The sequence below is a fragment of the Photinus pyralis genome, unplaced genomic scaffold (assembly GCF_008802855.1).
Source record: "Photinus pyralis isolate 1611_PpyrPB1 unplaced genomic scaffold, Ppyr1.3 Ppyr1.4_LG1, whole genome shotgun sequence".
Taxonomy (NCBI): Eukaryota; Metazoa; Arthropoda; class Insecta; order Coleoptera; family Lampyridae; genus Photinus; species Photinus pyralis.
Window position 1 is genome coordinate 38,578,712 of NW_022170249.1, and position 27,990 is coordinate 38,606,701.

Here is a 27,990-nt window from a genome sequence, read left to right on the forward strand (position 1 = left end):
CAAGTTCCCATTAGGCTAGACTTCTTCCTAATTTTATATTCAAAGATCAAAAGGAATTTTACTTTTTGCTAATTTCTATTTTTCAAAAAACTATGAGATTACACGTTTTTCAGAGGAATTTGAACATGAGATATACAAAGTGTCATTTCACAAAGCGCAAATATGGTGTCATAGTGTGGGTAACGTTATTATTCTAGGACCCCCCCCCCTCCAAAAAAATATTTCGCTCCAGGCCTCGCATTTGCCAAGTACAGCTCTGCTAAAAAGCATTATGGCGCATTAATTGGGCGCAAGCCTGTTGAGAGCCGAGAACAAGAGAGGTAAATAATAATAAATAAATAATAATAATAGTAAGGTTTTCCTAGTAATCTTAAATGGAAATCTTCATAAACAAAATAAGATGTTCCTGTTTGTATATATTATTTACTATGGTTGTAAAATTTTATTTACAAATACAAAGTTGTAGATTACCTATGCAGAGCTTTACAAAACCGAACAGAGGATAGAATCGGTATTCCTTGAAGAAAATTGAGGGGAGTTACACAAGCAGCATTGATAGTCCCAAAAACAGTACTTCTTCTAAGTGATTTTTACGTAGAACCCGACTAAATGAATAACTACTACATATATTATTTTTATTTATATTTTTTTCAGTAACGGTAGCAACGCTCACTGTAGGGATTTTACATTACATTAATTCAACTTTATATATACTATATATAAGTTTGGGACTACCCACTGACTATTAATCTCACTTACAAGCAAATGGTTACTCTTTGCTTACAAGTTATTAAAACTTATCAGTGATATAAAGGAAGTCGCTGTTACTCCTGCAAAGTACCTAATATCTACGTAAGAGCAAACAACACTAGTTACTCTCCGGGATCAAACACCCTACCTCAAAAGAATGTGGGTGACAAATTACTCTGAAACCACTTCTCAGGGAGAACAGAGGAGATTGGGTTTTGGTTTGACAGATAGTGAACCGAACCAAAGTTAGGTTAGTGATCCTGCTCTACAACACAAGGTCTCAATCTGTTAGCATCCACACTATATACGTTACTAAGGGCCAATTTTCCCTAGGATACATACCTAGGGCGTGGAATAACGTAAAAGTCACACTCATACCGAAACCTGGACGATACGCCCAAAAGTCGTATACACCCATTAGTCTAATGTCACTTCTTCTAAAACTATTAGAGAAACTTATTGAGCGACAGCGACACATACAATAAACACAAATGTGCCTATCAACCAGGAAGATCCTGTGAACTTGCTATCCACAGAGTAGTGGATGTAGCTGAAAGGGCGATCTCCTATAATAGGTACCCAAACACAGAATTGCAGACCTGGCTGAGGCGTAGCGGGGCTAAATCAACCCTTAAGGCATCTAGAAATTTGTATGTATGTCTTAAAGAAATAAAAATAAATGAAGGAGTGAAATTAGTTTAAATATAATTTTATTTATTAATAAATATATTTTCACTATGTTCATTTTGAATGATGGAGATGTTAAGTGTACCACATTTAACAGAAAATATTAGTAGACGGTTTTCGGTTGTATCTTTGGTTACAGTAAAGACAAACAAATGGCCTCATGTGACTATTGTAAAATCTTCCAATCGAATCGTTGATTATTGGTATGCGTGAGAGGTGGACAGGGAGCTTCAACCATCTCCCATTTATCATCTGACTTTGCCAAGGCAAGTAAGCCACAATAAGGTACTTTTGTTAGCAATTTTGTCATCTCTGTCGAGGAACGCGGAGAGCAAGACGTCAGCTCTCGAGAGCATACATCTAAAGAACATGCATGTGCTACAAATAAAACGTTACCGGTTGTCTTCGAAGACAACACGTGTTTACTAACATATGCACTTCGCATATAAAATTCCTCACAAGTTTCATGAGTATCTACCAAGTCAGATTGCGACACTGCTGGCTTGTAGGTGGTATCAATATTATATCCGGCTTCGACCAACTCTTCCGGATTAATCCAGTCGGGTACCGATTCTGGATACCAAACCAACCATTCAAACAATCCCGGTTCCAGATTTATTTTAAGATCGTCCTTTTTCCCTAATCCTCTTAGAACAGCATCACACGTTTGAACGCAACGAAATGATGGTGATGAATATACATGGTCAATTACGACGTTTGCATTTTTTAGAGCTTCTCCGGTTAATAAAGCTTGATGAATACCAATTTGAGTTAAAGGCGTATCTTTGGAGTATCCTTTAGGCCCCAATTTTCGATTTGGTACAGTAAGAGGCATGTTAAGGTCCTTTCGCACGTAATTACCGCTTTGGTCAAAGCAATATGGTATCCATGTACCGAACGTAAAATCGACTCGCTCTCCATGTCGCATGATGAACAAATGCTGGGGTGATTCTGAACAATTCTAAAACAAGAGAATGAGAGTAACTTTCTGATAGAATGCGAAACTGAAATAACTTGCATTTTTGTCTTCCCCATTTAAATGATCTGTTTCGGTACCAACCGTGGCTTTCCCATTTTCTTTTACCAAATTAGCATCTTCATTAGCAACCATATTTGAATCACTTTTAGATTCTTCCAATTTCAAACTCTCGGCTCCCTTTTCTTGTTGCGCACAGCTATTTGTTTTTTTTAAACTTGTATGGCTAGTTGACGTACTTGTATCACTAGGCTTACTTATATAATTCAAAGTAACTTTCCGGTGTAATGTCCAAGCGTCAGATTCCGCTGTTCGTTCACTGTAGCTTTCAGGCAACAATCCTGAACAACCTGTTAACCATGAAATACCTTCGACCCAACCGTCTGGACTATTAATTAACGCTTCACTACTTATATAAACATAATCGCCAGTTCGTAATTCAAGCTCGTCAGACTCCGATGGACCATAGGGATGAATAATCTAAAAGTATTGATTTAGTAAACACCTTAAAAATTCTTATACTAATGCCTGCATTGAAGTCAAAGTTAACCATAAATGTTATGGCATCATGGCCAATTATTTGTAATGATTATTAATAATTATGCACCATACGACAATTATTAATTAATCATTTTCCAGGCAAAACTAATAGATGCATGAGGTGAAAACAGGGTTAGAGGTGTTTTATTTTATTATTTATCTTATTGTCTTTTATTTTTAAATACCAACCCAACCCACTTAACATTTACAAATATCCACTCAAATCCAGATTTGAACAGTAGAATACCGATCATGCGCACTGAGTTGAAATTCCTGGCATTTCACTAGTGTGTGGTGTGTTATTTCCTTATAGCATAAAGGGGTTTACGGTTTTGTATTTCACGCCAGTCGGATTTGAATTTCTTACTGGTTTTGTGTATTAAAATTGGATTTGTACCTACTTGATGACAAAATCACACCGGTCACATTTTAAATCCTTGGCAGATCCGTGTCTTAACAAAATACGTTAGATGTTATGATTTATGTTTGGTGACGAAATCGGACTTGGCACACTTAAATCCTTGGTGATCTTGTATGTTAATAAAGTGTTATATAATTAGATTTATCATTCGTTGGCATAGTTATACTGGACACATTTTAAATTCTTGATAATCTCGTGATTTACTAATTGAGTTTGAAACCGTGGTGGAGATGAAGTCTGTCATTTCTGCATCATTCAAGTCCCAATGCTTCTTCGTTCTGTTAATTAGCTCTAATCGCCAGTCGCGTCAGGGAGTCTGGGTGACGGCTCAAATTACATCCTATTTAATAGCTGGCCCTTAGATCAACATAACGTAAATTCAGACCATGAAAACCTTTCGTCAGCAAAGCTTGAAATGATTAAGGGCTTTAAGACTAGCTCGAGATTGGTTGAAGCAAAGTCACTACCCAACAAAAATTCGGTATCGCCATGTTAAAAATATTCTGCCAATTTTTGGACATTCGAAATTACTGAATAACTAAGAGAGGGGATGAGATTTTATTAGTCTTTCCCAAATTTAATTTAATTTATGTTACATTTCTGCTTACATATATCGAGTTGTACCTAGACGTTAAGAAAAACAACTGTTTGCATAAACGTGAACAATTGTACTGCAAGGTTAGTCCCGTTTTTTGGCAAAACTTGTCCATGCCAATATTGGATACCTTTTAAGATCGACCATAGAAAAAATTTGAACCTAAAAATTTGGATTAATCGATCTTAAAGGATTCAATCGTCCTTTAAATTTTTGTATTTTTAATGTATTTTTGCATTCGGGAAATATTTAACTTTTTTGATTTTTTCTCAATATTCATTTATATGACCGTTTAGTGTTGTTCTTTTCATGGAAGGTGGAAAAGAGGTAACAATTTTGTAGCCAATTTTCAGTGTATTTTAATTTAATGAAATGGGAACAAAAATATGGACTTTACTCCAATAAAAATGCATAGTGTGCAATATAGCGCAAGTGAGAATACCTTTCATCTTTAAGACATGAATGTAGAGAATAAAGAACTAATACAAAAGAACTTACTTTGTGTACTTGTTTTCCGTTAAGCCGAGAATCCCTCGAATATAAGCGTAGTTCCCATTCACACTGTATACCTGGATCGAGCCCTTCCACTAAAGATTTTAAAGCGCTGAACTGCGAGTTAGGAAACTGATACGCCAAAGTTAAATGTAGAGATTTAACGTGCGGCTCCAAACTAATTGCTAGAAATGAAACTTGTTAAGAATACACGTTAACTACTCCACAGTCGAGCAATATCTCACATGTCTAACTTAACCATTTGAAGCAATCAACGTTATCGTACCACAAGTGTCAATACATTTTTTTGTGACCAGTATAAGCTTATTTCGGCGACAGTGAGGTTATTATTGCTTGCTGTATGTACTAAAACAAAATGAAATGCCTAGCTTGTAAAAATGAATGTCTACTTTACTAGGCAAACAACGATAATAACTTATTTAAATTAAGCATAAAACTCAGATTCATGTACGTAATAGTGAAGGAAACATGTGCGTACTTGTATTAAATAATTGAAAAACGTTTGGTTATCAATACTGCTGAATGGAAGAATACCAATAACACCCAATCTTATCATTAAATGTTAGATAAAGCAATTCATAAAATATAATCTACTGGCTACTTACAATACAATTTTATTGAATGCTATTGTTTTATTTCCGTTACAATTGTCCACACACTTTGTAAAAATTATCAACAGGAAGTAAGATTTAATGCTATGTTCATGATGAAATAGTATTTCGAATATGCTACACTTCTTTATATCTACGTATCGGCATTTCAATGGTATCAGCGCAATAAATCTGAATATTCAACATTAAGCAAAATATGGCGCAACAATTTAACTGAGTTTATTCATTTTCCCACCTTTTTCACATACAGTAGGAAGTCTGTTATGCAAACTAATTGAGGCAAAGTATTGGTTCGGTTAATCATATAGTATTTACAAAATACAATACTGTATCAAAAGAGGATGAAAAAATAAAGAGCGCAAATTTGAATCGAGTATTACTAATAAAAAACCAAACAAAAGCAGTTCAAAATTAAAAACTTTTAGACTTACATTTAAAAAACGATGCAAAAAACTATTGGTTAGCAACTATTTTTTATGTGTAACTTAACCTGTCGCCGACTTCTCATCATGGAACCCCGTCCCTAAAGTTCTTAATTACACGGCCCGGTAGGTACATTTGCCAGCTGGCCAAAGTGAGATTAAAAGCTACCTTGTTACAAATAAATTTGCAAAAATGCGGTAAAAAAAAGTGCGGGTATGGGTTGGAGATGGTGCCTCAATTAATCATTTAACCGTCAAACCGTTCAAAAAGCAGATTTCACCTGATATATGCGAGTTTAGGTCCAAAACACAAAAAGATTGATTTTGGACCTGCCAGGGTCATCCTAAAAGCAATGCAAGGGTCCTAATTACCGTATTACTGCTGAGACCGTAACATTTTCTTCTACTCTCTTCAGGCTCACAATATCACTTCTATCCACAGCGTTTTGAGTAGATCAATCAAAATCCTCCGATTCATTACAATCTTCCACTATATCTAAATCATCCTGGTTTTGTATAACATACTTACAGCTGTAATGCAGGTTCAATTACATACAGCAAATCAATTGTCCCATTTTTTATCACTCCATGCCTCTCAAAATCCAGTCAACGATTTGAACGAAATTTTATGATATGTCCCTCTAATAAAAGCAAAAAAATGCTTGTGCCAAAAATCGTGTTGCACATGCGCAATACGCAACTTTCTAATTTATGGAGCAATTTGATCGACATTTTTATGGTAGGTTACTCTAATAAAAGCAAACACAATGAAAAAATCGTATTGCGTCAAATATAGATTACACCCCAAAACTGAAGACATAAACGTAAAATACCCCATTTTCGTTGCGAAATTCTCTAGCGGAAGAATTGACTAAAAAAACACTATCAATATAACGATTTTCTTATCCAATTATCAAAGGTCGTATTACTTTCAGCATTACTACACTTATTTGCTGTTTGGTTACTTTTTAATACTAGGAACAGTTGGTTTTCAGAAAGAGTAAACAGATTCGCCAGTTCTAGTTACAACTTTTCGCATGTGCTGCCCATTGTCATGAAGCAGAATCGCACTTCGAATAGGTATCCCTCTCTGTTTGTTATTGTCATTAGTCTTTTACACATAGCAAGACAATTTGCTTTCTGACGGATGAGGAATTCACCTACAATCACCAGTCTCAGGACCGCACTTGTCAATATTTGAACTGGCCAAAATTTTCACGTTGCCAAACAGGTTTTTCCAAGTGAGTATCACATTTACTTCAATTTCAATGATCTGTACTAATAAATAAATTATATAAAAAGTGAGCAATTCAAGTGTTCAAATGTCCGTTACCCAAAGGTAACAACATTTTTTTGAGGGTTCCAAATACAAGTGTGACAAAGTATGCAGATTTTTTTATAATTTACAGTGTCAAGCAAGACGAAACGAGCTCGGCATAGCTATGTAACGCTCGTAGATTCGCCCCTCTAAGTATACGGGAGATATTAAAAAATTTAAAAATCTTTTTGAAAATTTGATTAAAAAAAATTTTTTTTAATTTCTTTAACTGATTTTTAATTTTTTTAAATTTTTTTAAATATCATCTATGATGTGCTAAATCTTTGAAAATAGAATATAATATGCTATTTTTATAGGGTTGTTCATCACAAAAGTTTCCTTATAATGATTGTGGAATAACCTACCGTTTTCAAAAGAAGTATACGGAATCAAGTAAAAAGTTATCGGACCAGATAGAACGCCCGGCATATTTTAACTTAAAAAAATAGAATATTAGGGACGATATTCAAACAAGATTCAAGTGATTCAAAAAAATTAAAAAAAGATAACAGATTTAAAAAATTTATAACGTTCAAATCAAAAAAATATAAAAAAATCACCGCCGTATCTTTATTCTTTGCTCTCTGAAGCAAGTGAATATTTTCAAAATTTGAATTGTAGTGTTATATTGTTGAAAAAAGGATTTAATATGCTATTTTTTATAGTAAAGTATACAGGGTGTTCTATTTCAAAAAATTAGGTTAGGTCCGATAACCTTTCATAAAGAAATTTTGTAAGAAACATTTTTCTGTGGCTCTTTTAAGTAATAAAATAGGGTCATTCTGGAACTGGCAATTTTTCAATTTTTCCCCTATCTCTTAAGCCGGCGAATATTTTAAAATTTTGATTTTGAATTGCTTTAGTCTTATATTGTTATAAAAAGGAATTTAATATGGTATTTCTTAAGTAAAGTATACATGGTGTAATACTTAAACAAGTATAAATGGTGCACAACTCTTGTGCAGATAAAGTGCATTTTGTTACCCTAAATAGCTTTTGTTTTGACATTACCAATGGATATGTTTCTTGCAGACGTCTCAATCGCTCTTTGTGAGTACAGTCTTCCGACAATCCGTTCTTGAGGTATAAGGGAATATACCCGATCACGATAAGAGGTCGAGGAGGAGGGCTATGAATGGTAGAAATTAATTCCTTTCATTGAGACCTTTCATTAGAATACCATGAAGGGTAGAACATGTGTTTACCCCTTCCCCCCCTCCCATTTCCTAAAGTTTAACGTAGCACCACTATAGGCATGCGTATGCAAAATCGGAGACCAATTGGTTGTCGTATGTAAAAGTTATGCACGTTTTACTTTCAAAAACGACGAAATTTGATGGCCGTCTGGCACACCTTCAAGGTATAGGCTACCTACTGCAAAAAATTCCAGGACTCTAGGACCTTTCCCCTAGAAGTAGTTCAAAACGGTAGAAGTGGGTCCGAACGAACGGACAAAAAGCAAACAATAGCACATCTTTTTTAATTCTTAAAAAATGCGCTAAAAAAATTGGTTAGGTCCGATACCCTTTTTACCTGACCCCGTATACTTATTTTGAAAATGGCAGATTATTCAACGATCATTATACAGAAACTTTTGTAATAAACACCTCTCTAAAAATATTATATTATAGTCACTTTTCAAAAATTTAACGCACCAGAGTTGATATTCAAAAAAATTAAAAAGTATACAGGGTGTTCTATTTTTAAAAAAATACGTTAGGTTGATAACCTAAACGATAGATTATTACTGATCTGTATTACAGTTGATTGATGATTGAAAGCACTCTTATCTCTCCCCCCCCACCCCCCTCAAAAATGTTTATCAAACTGTAAAACTATTTTCTGCCTTGAAGTTTCATGCCCGATGTTATGACCACACCATATATTTGTAGAGTCGACCAGCTCTGCTGAACACCCAATATCTAGAAGTTTTAAGTTGGGAGCTTCGTGATGAAAAGTGCCGTGCCTAAAGTATTTGTGTTAGTTCTAGGAGTTGAAGATAGAAGCTAAAGGTAAATGATTTAATTTCTAGAGTTTTATTTCAGCCGCCGCTACCATAAATAAAAGCCGCACCCGCACTTCGTCATTTGCAACCGTACCCGTCAAGATATCTCAATTATTTTGGATGCTCTTGTCATTTGGAAGACGAGGGGGCAAATTAATATTTTAGAATGGAGACCCACGTTAAGCGGGGTTTTGTTTCCTATGTTAATTTTAAAACTAGAGTAGTCTCAAAATGAGAAGTACATCGTGACGTCATCACTTTCTGCGCGTATTGTTGCCACTAGTGGCGTATCATAGGGTATTTAAACTGAGGTTTGAAAGTACATTTGCTGTGTGAGGCAATGCACAAATGTCAACGCGCGCGCTCCCCTTAGGAGTTATCATGGACTCTCCCGGACACATTTTCATGCTTTGCGCAAATGACGTCACGATGTACTTCTCATTTTGAGATTACTCTAGCATTAAAACTGCAAGACCGCGCAGGTTTACGCCGTTATCAATTGATCAACGAATCCGATTATTTCCTATTTCCGCTTTAATTTTGTTTTGCATTCACCGGAGCCGGCGGCCGCTTGCCCTTTAAAATTCCTGGAGCTGCCGTTTACTCCGTTTGAATTTGCCCGAGGTTTCCGAGACCGATCCGCCAAGCCGCAGCTATTGTCGACCTTGGCCGCTGGCAAGGCTGTATCGGTGGTGGCGCTTGAGTCCGTCCGTCCGTTCAGCCGACAAAACATCCAGGTTGCCGCCGACTGCCGCTACTTTCGTCGTAGGTATCTATATGCAACAAAATTCAATATTCTAGACTGTAGTGCAATTCCTCTAAAAGTAAATCCGTAAAAGTGGGCCCGGACGGACATACAAACATACGGAGATATTCGTATTAGTTGATGGATATGCTTTTATTAGGTCAAAATTTGAGAAAAATGTTTGGCACGAGAGGTTGATGGACAGCGAATAAAAAGCATATTGTATCATATACCTATTGCCCAAGTGATCCATACACTTAGATTAAAATTATAAGTTGAATAACCAAATAATCATGTACGTCGCGGCGTGGGAGGGGCCACGACAAGTTTGTCTTTATACTTTGTTTCACTGGTGCTGAACCTGACGTCATAAATGTGATTCTCACTTCATTACATTTAAATCGATTGAGACAAAAAAATTACGTCATTAACGTAAGTCGTGACAAATAAACCAATTGATCTGTCATAATATCAATCCGTCAAATGATTTTCGTTATAGACAGATTTCCAGTGTTAAATGCCTTTTGATTAAGTAGTTTGTGTTAAAAGTGAAGTAAATATCATCAAAGTTAAAAACGCTTAGGCAAGTCGACAGTGCAGCAACGCCGTTAATACACAGGTATTAAAAATATTATATAATGGTTCGATTCGCTCATATCATGAATTTAGGTCATTCCCGTTACCATTAGGTAAATATGACGAACCGATACACAGAATGAAGAGGTTCGCTAGAACACTTAGGTATTGAATTGATTTTATAGGTGAGAATGTTACACTCCGTTCCTTACACAGTAATCTTCAACGACTTGATTTAGACGAAACCTGGATATACAGTATACAGTAAAGGGTCTTTTAGAAGAAGCTGGCAAGATGGTACTCTCAAAACAGTTAGAAAAAGAAGTGAGTGAAGGGGTCCGGTATATACCTACTACTCCATGCAGGATCAGAAGATGGATTTGTGGTGTAGTGTCGTTTTTTCTTATGTACATACGATTTGAATATGAACATTTGAGAGTTTTTTCAGGAATAAATATCATCACTACCTGTTTTCTCTCACAATTGCGTTTTTTTTTTAAATAAATCGGATCAGAAGATATTCAAGATCCTTATGCGAATATCTCGACTGTGTGGCAAAAGAACAGAAACTGTATGTATGCGTTGTTATTTCAATGAGCCAGTGGTATAATGACTACGCTTTATCTCAAATTTGTAAGATGTATAAATGCGAAAGGCTTACCGATAAACCATGGCCTATTCTACTTCTGCAAATGGCTAGTTAAGGGTCATTAAAATTCGCGCAACTTAACGCGTATTCTTCACATTGGTAGCATACCTACTTAATTTTACATCAACATTATGTAAACAAAATATTAATTTACGAACTGCCTAAACAAACTTTAAGTTACAAATGTTCCTATGCGTTTTCTGTAACCATCATACACTTCATCTCAAAGAGTTTCGGATGCTCTGGCAGTATCCATTTCGATTGTCGGTGCAAAGAATCGGTTACATGAGGTGATTACAAACGGTGGAAAAGGTTTAATTCATACCAACGGACTTCCTCTACATAAAATACATGACCATTTACCCATTATAAAACCTAAGAACAGGAAAAAACCTATCAGGACCAGATGCCTTATAAGTGATTGTCAACTTGGGCGGTCTAATCATGATGAACGATAGTGACACCTTAATAAATAAGTTGAAACGTCAATGTGACAATATGTAAACCAACTACTAATTTACGACCTGCCTTAATTTTGCTATGACATCAGATAGTGTGACGAAAGGTTCAGCACCCTTGAAACAAAGTATATCAATCTCTAACCAAATGGTATGTTTCCATTGCATACAGTACCTACTTACTGTACCACTTAACTGCATTTAATAAAGAGTTTACATTTAACGAAGCTAAGTAACTACCACACTTTCTCATTATCTTTCCACTCAACAAAAAAAAGGCCCCTTTAACAAAAGGATGGAAACTACTGATTACAATAAGTAAAACAATGAATAAATTGGAAAACCGCTACAAAACGTGACACTGAAATATAAATTAAAATTCAACATATTCATGACCACGTTAGAGTGACTGTAACACCTGGAAGTTGGTAACAATGTAATCTTAGCTTAGAACTTTAAACTCTTTCTAATGCACTGTTAAAACATAAACATACAGCAGTGGTCCAACAGTAGATCCTTGAGTAACCCCGTAAAGTAGACATTCGAAAAAGTTAAACCATAATTGAAAGAAACTGTAAGCTTTGCCCTAAAATAAATTCTAATAAGCAGAGAAATCTTACATCTACTACCCCTGGGAATACAGCGAGCTGTGGTTGTCGTACACCAAGGAAAGCAGGCCGTCAAGGCGTCAAATTGTTCATAAGTATCGCTAATAACTGAAATTAACCAATACCATAAGGAAATACAGTCCAGCTACCCGTAAAACTAATAATACTACACCCACTCAACATTTCACATAAAGTTTTCTTACTGGTATTCGAAACATCCTTCACATACTGCATGGCGATTCTTTTCAGATAGTCGGCGTGCTCTTCGGCGACAAAGAAACCCATGAAGTTTGGCGAGGTGTACGTTTCTAATTTGAGAGGTTCGTTAAGCGTCGCCCCGTGCCTTTCCATTACGGACTTTAACGTTTGGGCCAAGTGTAGAGCGTCCGAGTCCGGAGCCTGCAAGGTTTATTATAACTTAAATCAAACGGAACGCGGTCACCTTAAAAAAGGAAACCAATGTTATATGCGGAATGAAGTTGTGCGCACCGTTCCATCCGCATAACTCGAGGGATTTGTGCCAAAATGCTTGCAGCTGCTCTAAGAATTCTCCCGTGGGACATACATAAAGAATATATTCTCTGGGCGCCGCGTCATCAAGTACCGGATCGTTGACGTGGGCGAGCAGCCAGTCCGATGCCAATTGCACACCTCGATGACCCGTAGCTGCCAAAGCCTTATCCCTGTAATAACATGGACATATATCATATTTGTTTCGTTAATATTTTTGTTATTACACATTTAATCATGTTACAATAGCTGAAAATGCGTAACAAGCATTAATTAATGAATTACGCTACAACATACATTTCTGCAGTAGCGGATTTACATATAGGCACACTAGGCATGTGCCTAGGGGCGGCAGCTTTAGAGGGCGGCATTTTTTGCACTATATTTATTTTAGGTAACATTTTAAGTTTTAAAATAAGTCCCCTAACAAGATACAAATGACAAAAATCTTTAATTAAAATTATGAAATTGGAATTGGTAAATAGATTAAACAAACTGTAACTGTAAGAACGACAATCGACAATGCAGGTTTTGACATGTGTGAAAACTTTATCTTAGGTATCCTGTATTTTCATATTAGTTTTAAAAATTTCAAGTTATAATGTGATTTTTATTAACATCTTAAAATTTATTGCAATTTAAATATTATTTTGGGGCGCATATCTTTCGGTCTGCCTAGGGGCGCAAACAATTTAAACCGCCACTGCATTTTTGTGCTGCTTCTGGAGTCATTTAAATAATTACAAACGTGCAGATACACCTTCGTAAAATTTAAAATCTTACCATTGCCCTGTATTTATATCCAAAAAATTCTTCATTATGTGCATAAAAACATTAAGAAATTTGATACAGTAGGTAAAATGCATGAACACAACACGAGAGGGAAACACAACATTGCAATTCGCAAACACAACCATACCTACTATAAAACCTCTCCATTTCATACAGCCTCGGTACTGTTTAATCTTCTCCCAAAACATTTAAGAAATCTCAACCATCATGAATTTAAAACAAATCTCAAAAAAATATTACAAAGCAACTCATTTTATTCCGTACAGGAATTCAAAGAACATATTGCTATTCTAGGTTCGCTTGATATTTTATAGTATAGTCTATATAGTATGTATACAGTTTTTACGTCGTTTGTTTATCCTAATATGTCTGTTAGATAATATCCCTTGACGTTTCGATAATTGTAATTCACAATTCTAAGAATAAATCACTATTAATATTATTATTATTAATTAAAAAATTAAATATATGACCTTTGAAACCAAGGAATTTTTTTTTGTTAAAATCGTGTTGTTAACACTGCTTTTGTTGCCATTTTCTTTTGAAATTCAAATTTATTTTCAGATCGTTTAAGAACATGTGAGAACTCAAGTGCTGTAAATATCTAAACTATAGCATTAGCCACAGGTAGTCAAAGAGTTCAAAAATTTGTAAGCATCTCCAAACAATCTCTTAGAATTTTGTAGACATTTTAAAGACAAGTGGGACTGTTTTAACGACTGTTCAAGGTTCTTCTATAATTTTCTAAAGTGCTATGCAATTTTCCAAAGTTTTTAATAGCATTTTACAATCTTTAAGGGTGCTCAAAGGCCATTTAAAAACTTTCAAGGGTTTCAAGAGTCCAAAAACCTCGAGGATTTACAAGACTCATTAAAAGACATCGTCTAAAGACTTTAAGAGCCTTTGTTAATCATTAGAACCTGAGGGAGCACTTAAACCAAATATTTTCTTTCCAATAGTTTTTAGTGGTCCTCATGCCCGTTTGCACCGACAAATTTAAGTGGAGCTTAGCTTAAGCGTCCCTTAAAATCCATGGCAACGATTATTGAGACAATGGTTGCCATGGATTTTAAGGGACGCTTAAGCTAAGCTCCGCTTAAATTTGTCGGTGCAAACGGGCATCAGTCTTTTAGAACCCTCCAACAGTCACGGTCCCAGAATTTGGCAAAGGGATTGATCCAAACCCGAACTTTGTCCCAACACAGAAAAAAATAAAAGATATCTCGCATAATGGAGATGAGATCGACACAAAATTGATGAAAAAAATGGACAATGGCGGAGCCCCCCCCCCCCCCCCGGGACCGCCACTGCTCTCCAACACACCTTTGACAGGTCCTCACGAATTTTTAATAAACTTTTATATTCAAATCTTTGAAGAATCTTTCAAATCCTACGCAATTTTTTGAAAAAAATTTTTTTTTAAGACGAGCCACCTGGTTGCAGACAGAGTATCCTTGCCACTAGACCATGATTTATGACACATATTTAAAGTGTATTTACAATTCGGAATAGTTGTGGGGAAGGGTCAGTTTACAAATGGTATGGTAAATGGTAAAATGTCGGTCGCTACAATTTACTTTCTATCAATTTGGTGCTATATACTTCTGCTATTCCTGCGCTTATAAAGGCGCGCGATCGCGGTTTTCGTAAAAAAAACTCGTAATACTCCACTAGCGTTAAGTGTGACATTCTGATCAGAATCTTTTCGTTTGTTTTTTTTCCCCATTTCGTTTTTATTTTTTTCCTATCTTATTTGAACAGATACAAAAAAATTAAACACTTTCTCATTGCCACTATTTGACACCGTTGGCAAATTTTCAATACACCCCAAAAATACATACTGTATTGAGTAGCATTTTTTATTACGAATACAACTATGTTTGCCACAAACAAAACAAATGTTGAAAACTGTTAGTTTCAACAGGATGGTGCACCTGCGCACAACGCTCTAATCGTGTGAAAATACCTATTGGGCAAATTTTCCATTTGAATCACCCCACACAATCCATCGATCTGAAACTTTGATTGTGGTTTATGGTGTGGAAAGCGAATAGCCCTTCAGGTAATGCACGCTGTTCCTCCATGTTCCATTTCAAACGAGAAAGGAGCATTATTCAGAAATCTACAGCGCCTAATTTAGTTTACTCTGCATGCGTTTTATGTATCTTTTTTAATGTATGTATTTTAATTAATAAATAGATAATGTATTTTTACAATAGGTACATTAAAAAATAGCTATTTACATAAGTCAGGAAAATGATACATTACTGGGCAGGAAATATTGAAGAACGAGGCCGCTTTAGGGTTGAGTAATTGTCAGTGATGACAGGAGTCATTTAGACATTTAGTCACAAATGTGGCCGGTAAAGTGCTGCAAGAAACGATACCGTTAGCCGAGATAACAAGGTGTTGAACCGGCTCAACCAGCCGAACAAGTCGTCTGGAAGCATTTACCGCTGAGAGAACAAAGTAACTTGGAGAAAGGGAAGAAGACACCACACCAACCCTGGGGCAAACACTAACTGGCATCTATCAGATGAGACTTCACTCTCGGATCATAAACATGTAAGGTTCGAGATAAACGCACCATACCAGGCGCGCCCCCTCCTAGACAATGGTAGTTACGCAGGCGGTCATCATGGGAATTTCGGAAACCATAGAAGATATGAAGATAGTCAAATTAGAGACAAGAAATTTGTTGATTTCGTTTTTATTTTTTTCTGATGTTATTGAGCAGAAAAAAAAACATTTTCTCATTGTCTCTTATTGAGTTTTACAAGACACGTTGAGACTTTCATTTTGGAGAAATCATTACCAACTTCATTTTTTATATGGCCCGTAAGCAGATACTATGTTGGATAGTATTTTTTTTCTTACAATTAAAACGATGTCCGGTACACAAAAGAAAACAAAAGTTGGAAACTGTTGGTTTCAACAATATGGTGTACCTGCGCGCAATTCCCTAATCGTGTAAGCATACCTATTGGACAAATTTCGCGGAAAGTGGAAAAAAATCGATTTGCGCAGACAAAAAGAAAGCTCCACTTTGTGATTTAGACATTCTTTGGTTTGTTCTTTTGTTAGTTTATGATGAATTAGTTATTTGCTCAATATATTTTGTATTATGCCAACAATGTTCTATTTTTATACATATAATAAATGTTTTTTTTTTAATTTAAATTTAATAATAAATTAATCAATTTAAAAATTGTATGCGCCCCTCCCTAGAACCAAATCTTAAATCCGCCACTGCACCATACATACAGTCAATTACAAACAAGGTCCCACAACTGACAGACTCGTGCTCCTATGAGTACATTAGGTATGAAATTGCTGAAATCACCCAAAATGTAGACACGAAGGAGTAACTGGAAGTAGCCTTAAATGATCTACAAAGACTCCTACTTAATGCATATGAGAGGAGCTGCCCCGCAAAAACGAAAGGTAAACGAGGAACGTTCCCTGGTGGAATGAGGAAAACATCGGGCTAAAGTCAACAACGCCAATCGACAGAGGCGCGAAGAAATACGGGAAGAGTACAAAAGTACCCTAGCCGAATACATTTCCAAAAGAAGGACTTCTGTGAAGGAATCAATTCTATACCACTAGCATCACGCCTACAAAAAGTCCTACAAACAGACCATTCCAATGGCATTGGGAATGTTAAGAAACCCAACGGGAAATAGACAGTGGGCGCCAGGTACACATTACAGCTCCTCATGAGCACTCACTTTCCAGGCTCATACGAAGTAAAGGCTTCTCTCCAACAGTTATAGGCAGAAAGTGAGGTAAGGTCTCACTCCAGAGTTAAAAGTGAACCCTCAAAACACAGGAAAGGGTAGAAACCCTTTATGGAATCTAGTGGAGACTTGGTGGTATCTTTACAACACTCTACACAGTTTAAGATACAAACTTAAAAAGGTGCTCAAAGGATTCTTGTGGCTCTAACCGTGTTTGCGGTTATAGAGGGTGCTTTCGATAACACCTCACATGATCATGAAGGCATCAAAGCAGCTGCTGGAAACAAAGGCCTCACCCCACAACGCAAGCCTGGATAAAGTCCATGTTTTTAATGTTACAATGTTAACGGTCAAAACAAACTTTTTCGCTAGAAAATAAGAATTCCCAAGACCTTAATTCCATAGTCTATAATGCCAAACAAAACATTTTGGAACAATTTTTTTTTCATCCTAGTAGGAAGTACAAAGATCCGGTTGAAGAAATTGATCTACATTCAACCAATTCATTCCTTAGTTGAGATACTTAGCTCCTATTCTAGACTCAGTTCCAACACTGAAGAATGTTTAAACTAATCACTTTCGAAAACGGTTCGCAAATCTCTTCACCGTCTATGTCTATCTAAACATTCAAAAAAAGTTAGCACCAAAATTGATATATTAATGCTCGCCAGAAAAGAATGCCGGTCACAGAACACCTGATGCCGGTCTACAATCGTATGTTTTTCATATTTGCCCAAACGATTGTAGACCAATATCAAGTGTTCTGTGATCGGTACTCTCGCATGACGAGCATAATGGGTGATGTGTTACCTGGGTCTCAATTACACATACTTCTTAGGGTCTTCAATGATTCCCTTTATGCTGCTTGAGGCATGCAAATTTGCCGTTGCTTATATGTTAGCCTCGATGTTAGCCTATTATAAACGATTTAACTCATTGGTTCTGTTAATGTTGTACTTCATTATCATATACGTAAATGTGATTTAATTAAAACCTGTTGTATGGATCTTGTAGTTTATTTAGAACATGCAATGCGCAATGTGTGTCTACTCACGCTCGAAGTTTTGGAAACCCCATTTGTAGTAAAACTTGTAAGGGAGTCAAGTGTTGCTTTGATATCTTCGTGGGTGTTGGATTTCGTCTGGGTGGTAAAGTTGCCATGTCTAATTCAAAATTTGTGTTGAAACTTGCCAGGAATCTTACATGTTTACATTACTGAAAAGGAATGATTTGATGCAAGAGATACTTGTACATCTCTACTTACATTTTCAATTCGAGATCCTCCAAGCACCTACATCACGATCTGCCTTTTTTAAAACGTCAACATATCTACAATTAGATATTATTTGGATATTCAGCACTGAATCAGCAGGTAGCGTAGCACTCCTACTCGTACTTGTATGGACGCCACTGGGCCTGGGCAGTGAAATTAAATTATAATTTTCTCGTTGAGGGCGCCACTGAAAGTTAAACAATTAAACATGTCATGTGGTTCTCTTTGAAAAATTTTCAAAACAAGTGCGAATCATTCGAAACGGGCAAAAAAAATAAGTGTTAACCATGGCTGGTGTGTTATTTGAAGATATTTTTAACGTTAAAGACATTGATCCTGAAGGAAAGAAGTTCGATCGAGGTAAGCAGCTAAACATTTCCTTTGCATGCGTATTCTATGAGTATGACTCGAACACGCAATTTCTGCAAAATCTAATTTGTTGTTTATTAAAACTGTTAAATTGCTTGCATTTTAAAGATTTGCAGAATATTACCGGCAATAATATACTCAAAGATTGTTAGGTTATACTGTATTTTGATTTCTACTCTACTGCGCAAGCTTTGTATTCAACGTGCTTTGTTTTGTATACGAGGTGCGTTCGTAATAAATTTCATTCGGGTCGAAATCACGGCTGCATTTGTTCACATACAGCGGAATTTGCGAATTGCGATAAATCAGTGGCAGTGCCGGTTTTACAGAGTTTACCGCCGGGGGCTACAAATCTAGACCGCCGCGCTATGTTAAAGATTCAAAAGTTATAGACGCAGCGCATCGGGCATCGGGTAGTGGGGTGGCGTAAGCGTAGGCGTAGGTTGTCGCCGCGTCGTCGTACGTGTTATCTTTCGTACAAGATAACAGTGGCGCGGAGTACAGAGGGGTGAACTGCCGCCGTTCATCTTCTAACCGCCGGGTGCATTAGCCCCCATAGCCCCCCCTTAAAACCGGCACTGATCAGTGGCGTAACAATCACGCTTGCAAAGAATTAAAATTAAGTAGGTAAGTAAGTAAACTTTTGCTATATTATATTCTACGAATTACATATGTAAACACCTACAAAAGGTGCAGTAAATTACCTGAATGAATGGCGATGGAAAATTTCCTATAAAACATATGTTTTGTGTTTGTCGAAGTGGAGTAGTTTAATAGGCGAATGGGAAAGTCGGAAACTAGCGTATACAGGCTGATTCAAATTCGAGGGCCACCATGGGGATCTTGGAAACTGTAAGAGATGGGTAAGTAGTTTACATTTGTCATAGTTGCGTATTTGACAATATGCAGTTTTGAAACTGAAAAAATTCCGACTACTTTCGGAGATATCCGGAAAAAAATTTGCAAAATCGTTTTTATTTTTTACTGAAGTTATTTAAAAATGTTTTTCAAAATAAATAACACATTATTATGGCACCTTTTTTCCCTCTGCAAGATACTAAATTTTAAATCTGACGTTTCGTCTCCGGTTAACCATCCTCAACTTTGTTTTTTCTTATGGTTGGAATTTTTACTTTTTGTGTTATTTGATAGAGCATTTTTTTCTGATTTCAAATTTATAAACATCACATTTTTTCTTAAATTGTTAAAATATCTTCTTTTTTGTCTAGAAAATTTTATCTTGGGTAGTGTACGTACGTAGTTTTTTGCGTTTTTACGAATTAATAGCACTATTTCTTATTAAAAGATAGTGATGTTTACATTTTTGAAATCAGGAAAAAATTCTGGTTGACTGGAGACGAAACGTCAAAACTAAAACTAAAAGTAGGATCTTGTAGAGGGGAAAAAAGTGCCCATAATATTGTGTTATTTATTTCGAAATATCTTTTTAAATAACTTCAGTAAAAAATAAAAACGATTTTGCAAAATTTCGTTTTCGGATATCTCCGAATGTAGTCGGAATTTTTTCTGTTTCAAAATTGATTTTTTTTAAGAATCAAAAAATACAATTAAACAATTGCAATTTAATCTGCTTTCGTTTTGTTGTTTTGAGTGCACTTTCACCTTAAAAAAAAATAATAATAAAAAATGTTTTGAATAAAATGGTCACACTTTTTTGAGTAGAATCGAGATACGGAATAAAAAATGAAGAACAGGTTTCCGCCTTGAGGACTTGAGGCGAGTTACGTTAGCGCATTTGCCATGAATTGATCAGTATACTTCCTGAAAGGTCATATAACGGACTATTTATATGTACAAAGGAAAATAAGTTGAGACATAATTGTTCTTAATAAGAAACTTATATGCTGTAGGCTGGCCTTTACTAGAAGAATCTTTGGTTAAAATTTTAAAAAATATCTCCATAAATTATAAAGTTGGCATTACGCACATTAATCGTCAAGATTTTTCTTGTCTCAGGTTCCAGAGTTAAAAGCTACCGAATGCAAAAAGAACCAATTAAATATCTTGAAAACTGTAGAAGTAATTAAGGCCTCGGACGGAGAAAATGGTCATCATATAGCGCCTTCCAACATGAGTTGGAAATACGCAAAAAATATGAATTGAAAGCATAAATTTGTCCTCCTACCCCCTAAAGTGGGGATTGGGGGATCCAATTTTTAGGTAATTCTATAGAAAACCACAATAGTTATAATACGGGTAGTCTGAACCACTCTGTATATCGTTGTGAAACCACGCATAATTTCAGTTTGCGTAATTATTTCGTATTTACTAGAAAGACTGATTACTTACGCTATGGATGGCTCGTCTTTGTGTTTAAATAAATTTATGCCATTATTAAATAACGATACAACTTTGTTACTGTCGTTTAAATTGATAAGGCATTGTAAATGATAAAGGTGCAGGTGTTTTTCTTTAATTATAGAATTTTTGTTATGTTTAGAAAGTATTTGTTAGGTTTTATTTTCGTGTAAAAGAAACATCTGTGTTAAAGTAAAGTCAAGGGTTTAGATAAAAAATGATAACATTTTGTTTACGTGAAAAGAAAAGTATTTTATTAAAGTACGACAAAAATTTGCATCTTTAAAAAGAAAGTGAAGTGATCCGTGTGAATTCTTGTTTATAATTTTTATAGGAGTGTTTTGAATGCAGAGTAGTTTAGTAAATTTAAAAAAACTTTCAGAAGTCATGTCACTCTGTAATGCGACCCAAGCCTGTTGTGGACCCAGAACAAGATAGGGAAAATAAATAAATAAAATAAATAAATTTTCTACCCTGAATTTTTTAATCGGTGGGAGGTTGGTAGATTGTGAAACAAAAATTTAAGTTTCTGATTTGTTTGGAAACTTTTCGGTTTGTGACAGTTATCGAAAAAAAAAATTATTCTGTAGTTCGCTAAATGAAGGTAAAATTTTTAAAATGGTGCAGTAGTAGCCGACTTTATTTGGATAATCTCTTGTTTTTATTACTCGCTTTAAGGCGAAAACCGGTTTTCATTTTTTTTAAATAGCGACCATAGTTTGATAACTATTTGAACACCTTTCTATAAATAAAAATGTCTAGCAAACCTTGAATATTTTTGGAAAAACAATGCTTATATAACTGCAAGTTTTTCTTCATTTCACCTAATTCTCATCTCTTATACTTTCCGATATCCTTGTATGTACTATACTATATTTACTGAAGGAACATATTTTACAAAATTTAAAAAAATCGCTCGGTGCGGGTCATATGGTCATTTGTATTACATTTAGTCAACATTTTGAGTAGATTTAAAAGCTGTGAATAAAAACGAGAGCATCCGAACCGAAGTGTGAGTCAACATCCGGTCTAATCGAAAGTGAAAATATTTCAGCTGAAACAAACTCATTAAATGACTTCATATGTACAGGGTGGTTTAAGTTTGTGCCTCACCATTATGATCGTCGCAACGGTAAGAAATACAGTGTAGGATAAAGGGGAGCAAAAGCTATTTTCGTAATATCTCTGCTTGAGAAACAGATATCAAAATGCGATTTTCAATGATATTTTCACTTTTTCATCAATATCATAGGTATAATAATTATAGTTTGAAATTTTCAAAAAAGCCGGCAAAGTTTATGTAATTGTCAAACGGCGCCCTCTACCACTCTTAACATTTACTAAAAGGACATATAAAATCTGATCAGACGAAGAGAGCTCTTTCCAATAATACTAATTATGTGTAAACCGGTTGACCTAAACCGTGGTTACATTCAACTCCCTAAAGAGATGTTCCCCTTCTCCCACCCTTCATATTTTATGAGCTGGAGCAATGTGTACTGCATCAAAATGGTACAAACTTCATACAAGATTGCGATGGAGGTATTTTTTGTGCATGTTTTTAGCGCATTTTTGCAAATTTATTTGTAATTAGCGCATTTTTGCAAATTTATTTGTAAAAAGTAGCTTTTAATCTCACTTTGGCTGGCTGGCTGGCTGATCGGCTGGCTGGCAGCAAATGTGGGTGCGTAGAAGAACTCTTGTAGAAAGGCAACGGGTGTACGTGTATCTACAAGGCCGTGTAATTTGTAAACCTTGGGGACAGGGCTACATGATGTGGGGTTGGCGACATCTGGGCGTCGTCCTCGAGCGTAGTATACTAACGTGAAGGTTTTTCAGTTTTTTCCTATCTTCTACTACAGTTTTGGTCCGATTCTTTTCAAATTGGTGTCGTCGGAAAGATGTTGTAAACGCGCACAACTCCTGCGTGGCGGAATTTTGTTTTTTGGCCTAGGGGCGAAATTAACGACCTTTTGCAAGGCGCGCGCGCGCGCGTCTTCGAGAGGTACTCAACTTCGGGCACCTTTTACCTTCCGTTGCGAATTCTGTCACGTGTTTTAACGTTTCTTAAATCTCGAATGGCTGTCTCTCTTTCTCGTGTCGCCAATAGAAGCTCGAGCAATGAGAAGTGCCCCCCAAAAATTAAGTACTATCTTGTGGAAGGTTTTTAGCGAGATCCACCAAAATGTGGGTGTAATATAAGTATGCACCGAAAAAGGAAATGTGGTAGCCTCCGACAAGATCTAACTGATGGTGGAGAAAAATCTTCAAACGCGAATTGTGAGGGAACGGGACGTCGGAAGTGGGTACCGTCAAAGGGAATGTGGTAGCCCCCGACACGATCTTACTGATGGTGGAGTCAAATCTTCAAACGCGAATTGCGGGTGAACGGGACGTCGCCGTCGGAAGTGGGTACCGTCAAAGGGAATGTGGTATCCTTCGACAAGATCGCATGGTTGAGTCAAAAGTGGCTAATAGAATACTGATCTGCCAAATGCGCTGAAGTCCCTTCGATCTCACACGAGGACTTTGATAATTTTTTGGGTATATTTTAGGAAAAAATCATTTTTCTAGTTAACCATGAATCGTATGTCCTTTAGCGGAAAACCTAGAAACTTTCCAGCTATTTCTCTTGGTCTCTTTTGTTAACAAAATCTTTTTTCTCCAACCACCTGAATAAGACGCTATTTTGTGACGGTGTTCGGTACGTAAAATTGACGTTTTGCGGATTAATCGCTTTCACCATGGCAACTGTACAAAAAGTGGATACTTTTGGTCCTAGTACCAAAAAGAAATTGACCTTGAAAGTTGACCAATTAAAAAATTACAATCACGGAGATATGTCACATTGACATCGGTTTACATTGCAGGTTGTAAGATATTTCTATACATACAAATCAAATATTTTTGCATATTCAATGCAAATAATGCTGTTACCTATACGTATGTACATGTATTGAAAATGATTTACGCTCGCTATTTTTATTTAAATCATGTGTAACGTAATTTACATATTTGGTGAACGTAATTTTAATACGTATACAACCCGCCGTCGCGCGTAACGCCATCTACTTAAGACACATTGCACTATTATCTGTCATTTTGAATTCAAAATTTGAAAAAGTTAATTGCAATTAATTTTAATTAAAAAACTGTATGGTAAGTTTTTTATTTCAATACAAAATATAACAATATTAATTGTGTATGCATTAGAAATGACTGAAACTGATAGCGACATGGATTGCACTCCGCCAGAGATTATAGAAACGGCAGAACATGCTACCTCAAGATTTGCTCCCTACAAAGTCACGAGAGGTGAGAAGTAAGAAGTAAGAACGAATAGGTTATAAGTTAACCTAAAAACTAGAGTGGCATCACACGTGAGAACAAGAAAGCAGATGTTCTTATACTAGTAGTGAAACTGTGACTGAATCTAAATTCGAATATAATTTGAAGTAAAGGGGGTTGGAGAAAAAATTTTATGTTTTATTCGTACAAAAAATGCGTTTTCGGGACTCGGAAGGTTGCTGGACTCCGCTGACGCGTCGTCCAGCAACTATCTTCCTCGTCCCGAAAACTGACATTTTTTGTACTAATGAAACAAATAACTATTTACCCAAGCTGTGCAATAATTATATCGGTTCCAGAGATATGTTCTGTGACCTTTATTAATAGGACGCACCCTGTACATATTTTCATAAACTTATTGGTATAAGTTTCCTAGATAATAATACAATTGATGATTTTTTGCAGAAATAATATGGCTGAATTATTTGAACTTTTGCGAAAGTGGTACGATATTAATAGGATGTTCTATTACAAAAACGTAGCCTGCTTCGTGTCGGCTGGAATGGTTGTAAACCTAAACATTAACTAACAATAGACAGGGTATACAGGTAATGTCGGAATTTTCCTATTTAATAGCAACCCTAGGGAAAAAGAGCGCAACACCAAAATCTAAATTGAAATTCCCTTTTAGATCTGTCTATAATTAGATATTGAGTGAAGTCCTAAGCTCTGTCCGGCAGCAGCCAATTATGTTGTTGTCGATAATTACATCCCTAGGAAATAAAATGTTACACATAGTTTCCCATTATTTAATTGCGTTTTCTCCAAAGCGTTGGAAAATAGGCTTTGACAACAGGTAAATAAAACTTAAAAGGGGATGAAATGAAGGCGTGGAGGAACACCACAACGCTTGCGCATTTCTAATTTACGTCTTTGCCGATCGATTCAGCTCCGTCAGTGGCGGTCAAGGTCACCAGGTCTAGGCCATATACCACCCTAAATTTTCCAGCTTTTTAATCAAGTGTTAACCTTTAGTGTTGTTTAATGGGATCTTGGGAGGGGCGCGCGATTGTTGTTCCCGCAATTAGAATTGGTCCCCGGTTTAATAACATCTTTTAATTGGAAGTGGACAGAAATATAAAACATTCACCGTAATCGATCGGTCTCCATTTTAGTCCGTAGGCGCCGTGACCTATTTTGCAAATCGCAAATGCTCATCATATTAAATATCCCTCGATAAATCCTTGTCGGTGTCTAAAATGCTACGTTAATTCTCAGGAAGGTCGTTTTCTTTGTCACTCCTAAACGAAATCATGCGCGAACACCTCATGACCTTTGACATTTCAAATTCTGTTTCGGAATAGCAATATTGCCTTCTTCGGCAGAATTGTTGGGAAACGTTCCGTCCAAAAAATAATCTTACAAATATTGGATTACCGATCTCGATCTCGTTTTTGAAATCGAAAGGCGTCACATTCGCTTGAAAAGATTCATTTGGAGAAGGTTTAGCTCCTCATAATTTCAGAACGGGCGATTAAATATAAACATGGACAGCCCTTTTCTTGATCAATATCGTAACACGAGTCAGGTCATAAACTAAGGGGGAAATTTCCCTTGACGTATCTCCCGTGATGATCTCAAATTTCCAAGAGATAGATGACTGATATTGGAATATAACGAATCTGTAATTTACATGTATCATGTTTGAGGAAATTCCACATTATAGGGGTCTGAAATCGATAGGGTGTCGTCGTCAAAAATGGTAGATGGGTATACAACAAAATTGCGGCGAATTGGCATTTTATATTTTACTTAGATTTATCCAAACCAAATGATTTTGTAAAAAAAACTAATATAGGATCTTTAGAAGTAACTTTGTTTCATTAACCGTTTACGAACCCGTAAACATGTTTTTAACAAACAATTGTAATTTTTAATGATCAAGGAAGAAAGCGTAGGTAACAATCGTAAAATTTTGAACAGCGGCGTAAAAAAGTCATTATGAGACCATTCATATGAATGAATAAAGAATACTACTACAACTAATTGTTTTTGGATTAATCAAGTAGGCTGCGCTAATGTTTTAACCAATTTAATAATTAATCATTCTCTAGTCAGTCGTATATTTTTGGTCGGTAAATTAAGAATAAAAAACAATTTTTAAGTTTCTAAATATTCAATACTGTCTATACCTTTTCTTATTTGTCAAAACATCGACTTTTCAATTGTTAAAACGTCTTTTTTTATTATTCAGATAACAATGAAGGATGACTTGCGATCGACAAAACTTTTTTTAAACATACAAGAACCTAATATGGCACGCATTTTAAAAACAGAAAATTATTTCTATGTTTGGGTCTCCATACAGTGTGTCCATGGATTGATCTTACAAGAGGTGTGATGGACTAAACATTTTTGAATAGTAATAAGAAGTAAATATTCCTGAAATATTGTATGGAGCCATAATTGCTCATGCTGAACAACTTTTCTTAGTAACATCTTAGCGTATTATGAACAAAAAGTGCAGTTTACCTAAAAACAAAATAGTTTTACGTCACTGTAAAGGCCACGCAGAGCTTATTCTCAGAATCTAAAAACAAAATTCAAAAATTTTTAGTCCAACATCTCTTGTAACATCAATCCATGGACACACTGTATATCTGTGAGTAGAATCTTCATTAAAAACAGGGGACAGGATGACTAACAAACATCTTGAGAGTATTTGCAAATTTCTTCCACTAATTTGGAACCAAATATAATTAATCAATAGTCGAAATTTCATTTGTCACACCAGTCCAGCACATCCAAAGATCATACACGTTCTTGGGACATCAACCAATAATTTTTATCAATTTGGTTTTTTGTTACATACTTAGGTATAATAAATCGTCTTTGACCCGTCTAAATGCTGTAATTATTTTATATGGTCTTCCTTTAAATCTATTTCCCCAGCCCTGGTGTAATGGGTAGGGTTGGTAGAGCAGCCTGGGGGAAACCCCGCCCCAAATAAAGACCAAAAAAATTATAAAGCAGACGCACTTGTCAATATAGGTTCAGGCTTCAAATGCACATATCTCAAACGAAATGTCGAAAGTGGGTACTCGCAAAGAGGAAAGTGAACGTTTTTAGACAACGCATCTTTCGATGAAGAACAAATATCTCGAATACGGTCTGTAGGTGCTCACAAACAGAAAGTGATACAACTTTAGATGGATCCAATGGTACCACATTGGACATGGTCGTATTATTAGTAACGGAGATATGACGTATGTCAGGATGTTCTATTAAAAAATGAGGTTAGGTCCAATAACGTATTTTATTTATTTTGGAAACGACAGATTATTCAACAATTATTTTCCAGCAACTTTTTCCTTCACGGAAAATACATTGGCGTCTCCCCATGTGTCCTCGTAATCTTCTAGAGGCATTCATGTCGAAATTTGGCTACGGTCACCTTAGGCGTCGTCCTCAAAATCTATCTATAGCGCGTTCGCACCTCCAGATGCAATATGGGGTCTTATGGACTAATTGCCTCTCTTACTAGTTTGCGTCATTCTTCGATAATACTATCCTTGTTTCTCACCGCATTGATGTCAAATTGACATATGATTAAATTGAAGTATTAAAACAAAACATAATCTCCTTGCGCTGTCATTGTCACGTTTGGCACGCATGTACTGTATGTCCATAAGCACCATACTGCATTTGGAGGTGCGAACGCGCTATAGGATGTTTTCAAGAAATGAAACGGGGGCTAAAAGGATTACCTACTGGCATTTCTTAAATCCCACAGAAGTTTTTCGAAACTTCTGGGGCGATTTTATA

The 27,990-nt window shown here is 35.9% G+C and overlaps 2 protein-coding genes and 1 long non-coding RNA gene across 5 annotated transcripts in view; 2 read left to right on the top strand and 1 right to left on the bottom strand.

The window, feature by feature from the left end:
* Nucleotides 1-1,443: 1,443 nt before the first annotated feature.
* On the bottom strand, nt 1,444-18,328 carry LOC116177512 (protein UBASH3A homolog). 3 transcript variants are annotated; one of them, XM_031496525.1, is made up of 9 exons: nt 18,181-18,328; nt 17,971-18,131; nt 12,317-12,557; nt 12,078-12,273; nt 11,887-11,982; nt 4,468-4,646; nt 2,456-2,893; nt 1,868-2,398; nt 1,666-1,815 (listed from the first exon to the last, which is right to left on the bottom strand). In XM_031496525.1, the coding sequence occupies exons 2-9, from the start codon at nt 18,075-18,077 to the stop codon at nt 1,798-1,800; spliced, it is 1,806 nt and encodes a 601-aa protein (XP_031352385.1). In that variant the 5' UTR covers nt 18,078-18,131; nt 18,181-18,328; the 3' UTR covers nt 1,666-1,797. The 3 variants fall into 3 exon arrangements, with proteins under 3 accessions (XP_031352367.1, XP_031352374.1, XP_031352385.1); XM_031496507.1 differs by having other exon boundaries at nt 1,444-2,398; XM_031496514.1 differs by lacking the exon at nt 11,887-11,982 and having other exon boundaries at nt 1,444-2,398.
* Nucleotides 6,469-8,814, top strand: LOC116177554. The gene is made up of 3 exons (XR_004146698.1): nt 6,469-6,595; nt 6,640-6,756; nt 8,726-8,814. It is a non-coding gene; the product is annotated as an uncharacterized LOC116177554 (long non-coding RNA).
* Nucleotides 18,329-18,399: 71 nt separating the features above from the next.
* LOC116177532 (DNA-directed RNA polymerases I, II, and III subunit RPABC3) overlaps nt 18,400-27,990 on the top strand; it is a 92,962-nt gene continuing 83,371 nt past the window's right edge. The window contains exon 1 of the mRNA XM_031496550.1: nt 18,400-18,549. Within this exon, the coding sequence (XP_031352410.1) occupies nt 18,477-18,549 (73 nt within the window). The 5' untranslated portion in view covers nt 18,400-18,476. The remainder of the gene's footprint in view (nt 18,550-27,990) is intronic.

Coding starts and splice junctions, on each gene's coding strand:
- LOC116177512 (XM_031496507.1), bottom strand. CDS start 18,077: ATGGCAACTTTACCACCCAGACGAAATCCAACACCCACGAAGATATCA. Junction 12,274..12,316: donor CATTGGTTTCCTTTTTTAAG/GTGACCGCGTTC, acceptor TAAACCTTGCAG/GCTCCGGACTCGGACGCTCT. Junction 2,399..2,455: donor TAAATGGGGAAGACAAAAAT/GCAAGTTATTTC, acceptor CTCTTGTTTTAG/AATTGTTCAGAATCACCCCA.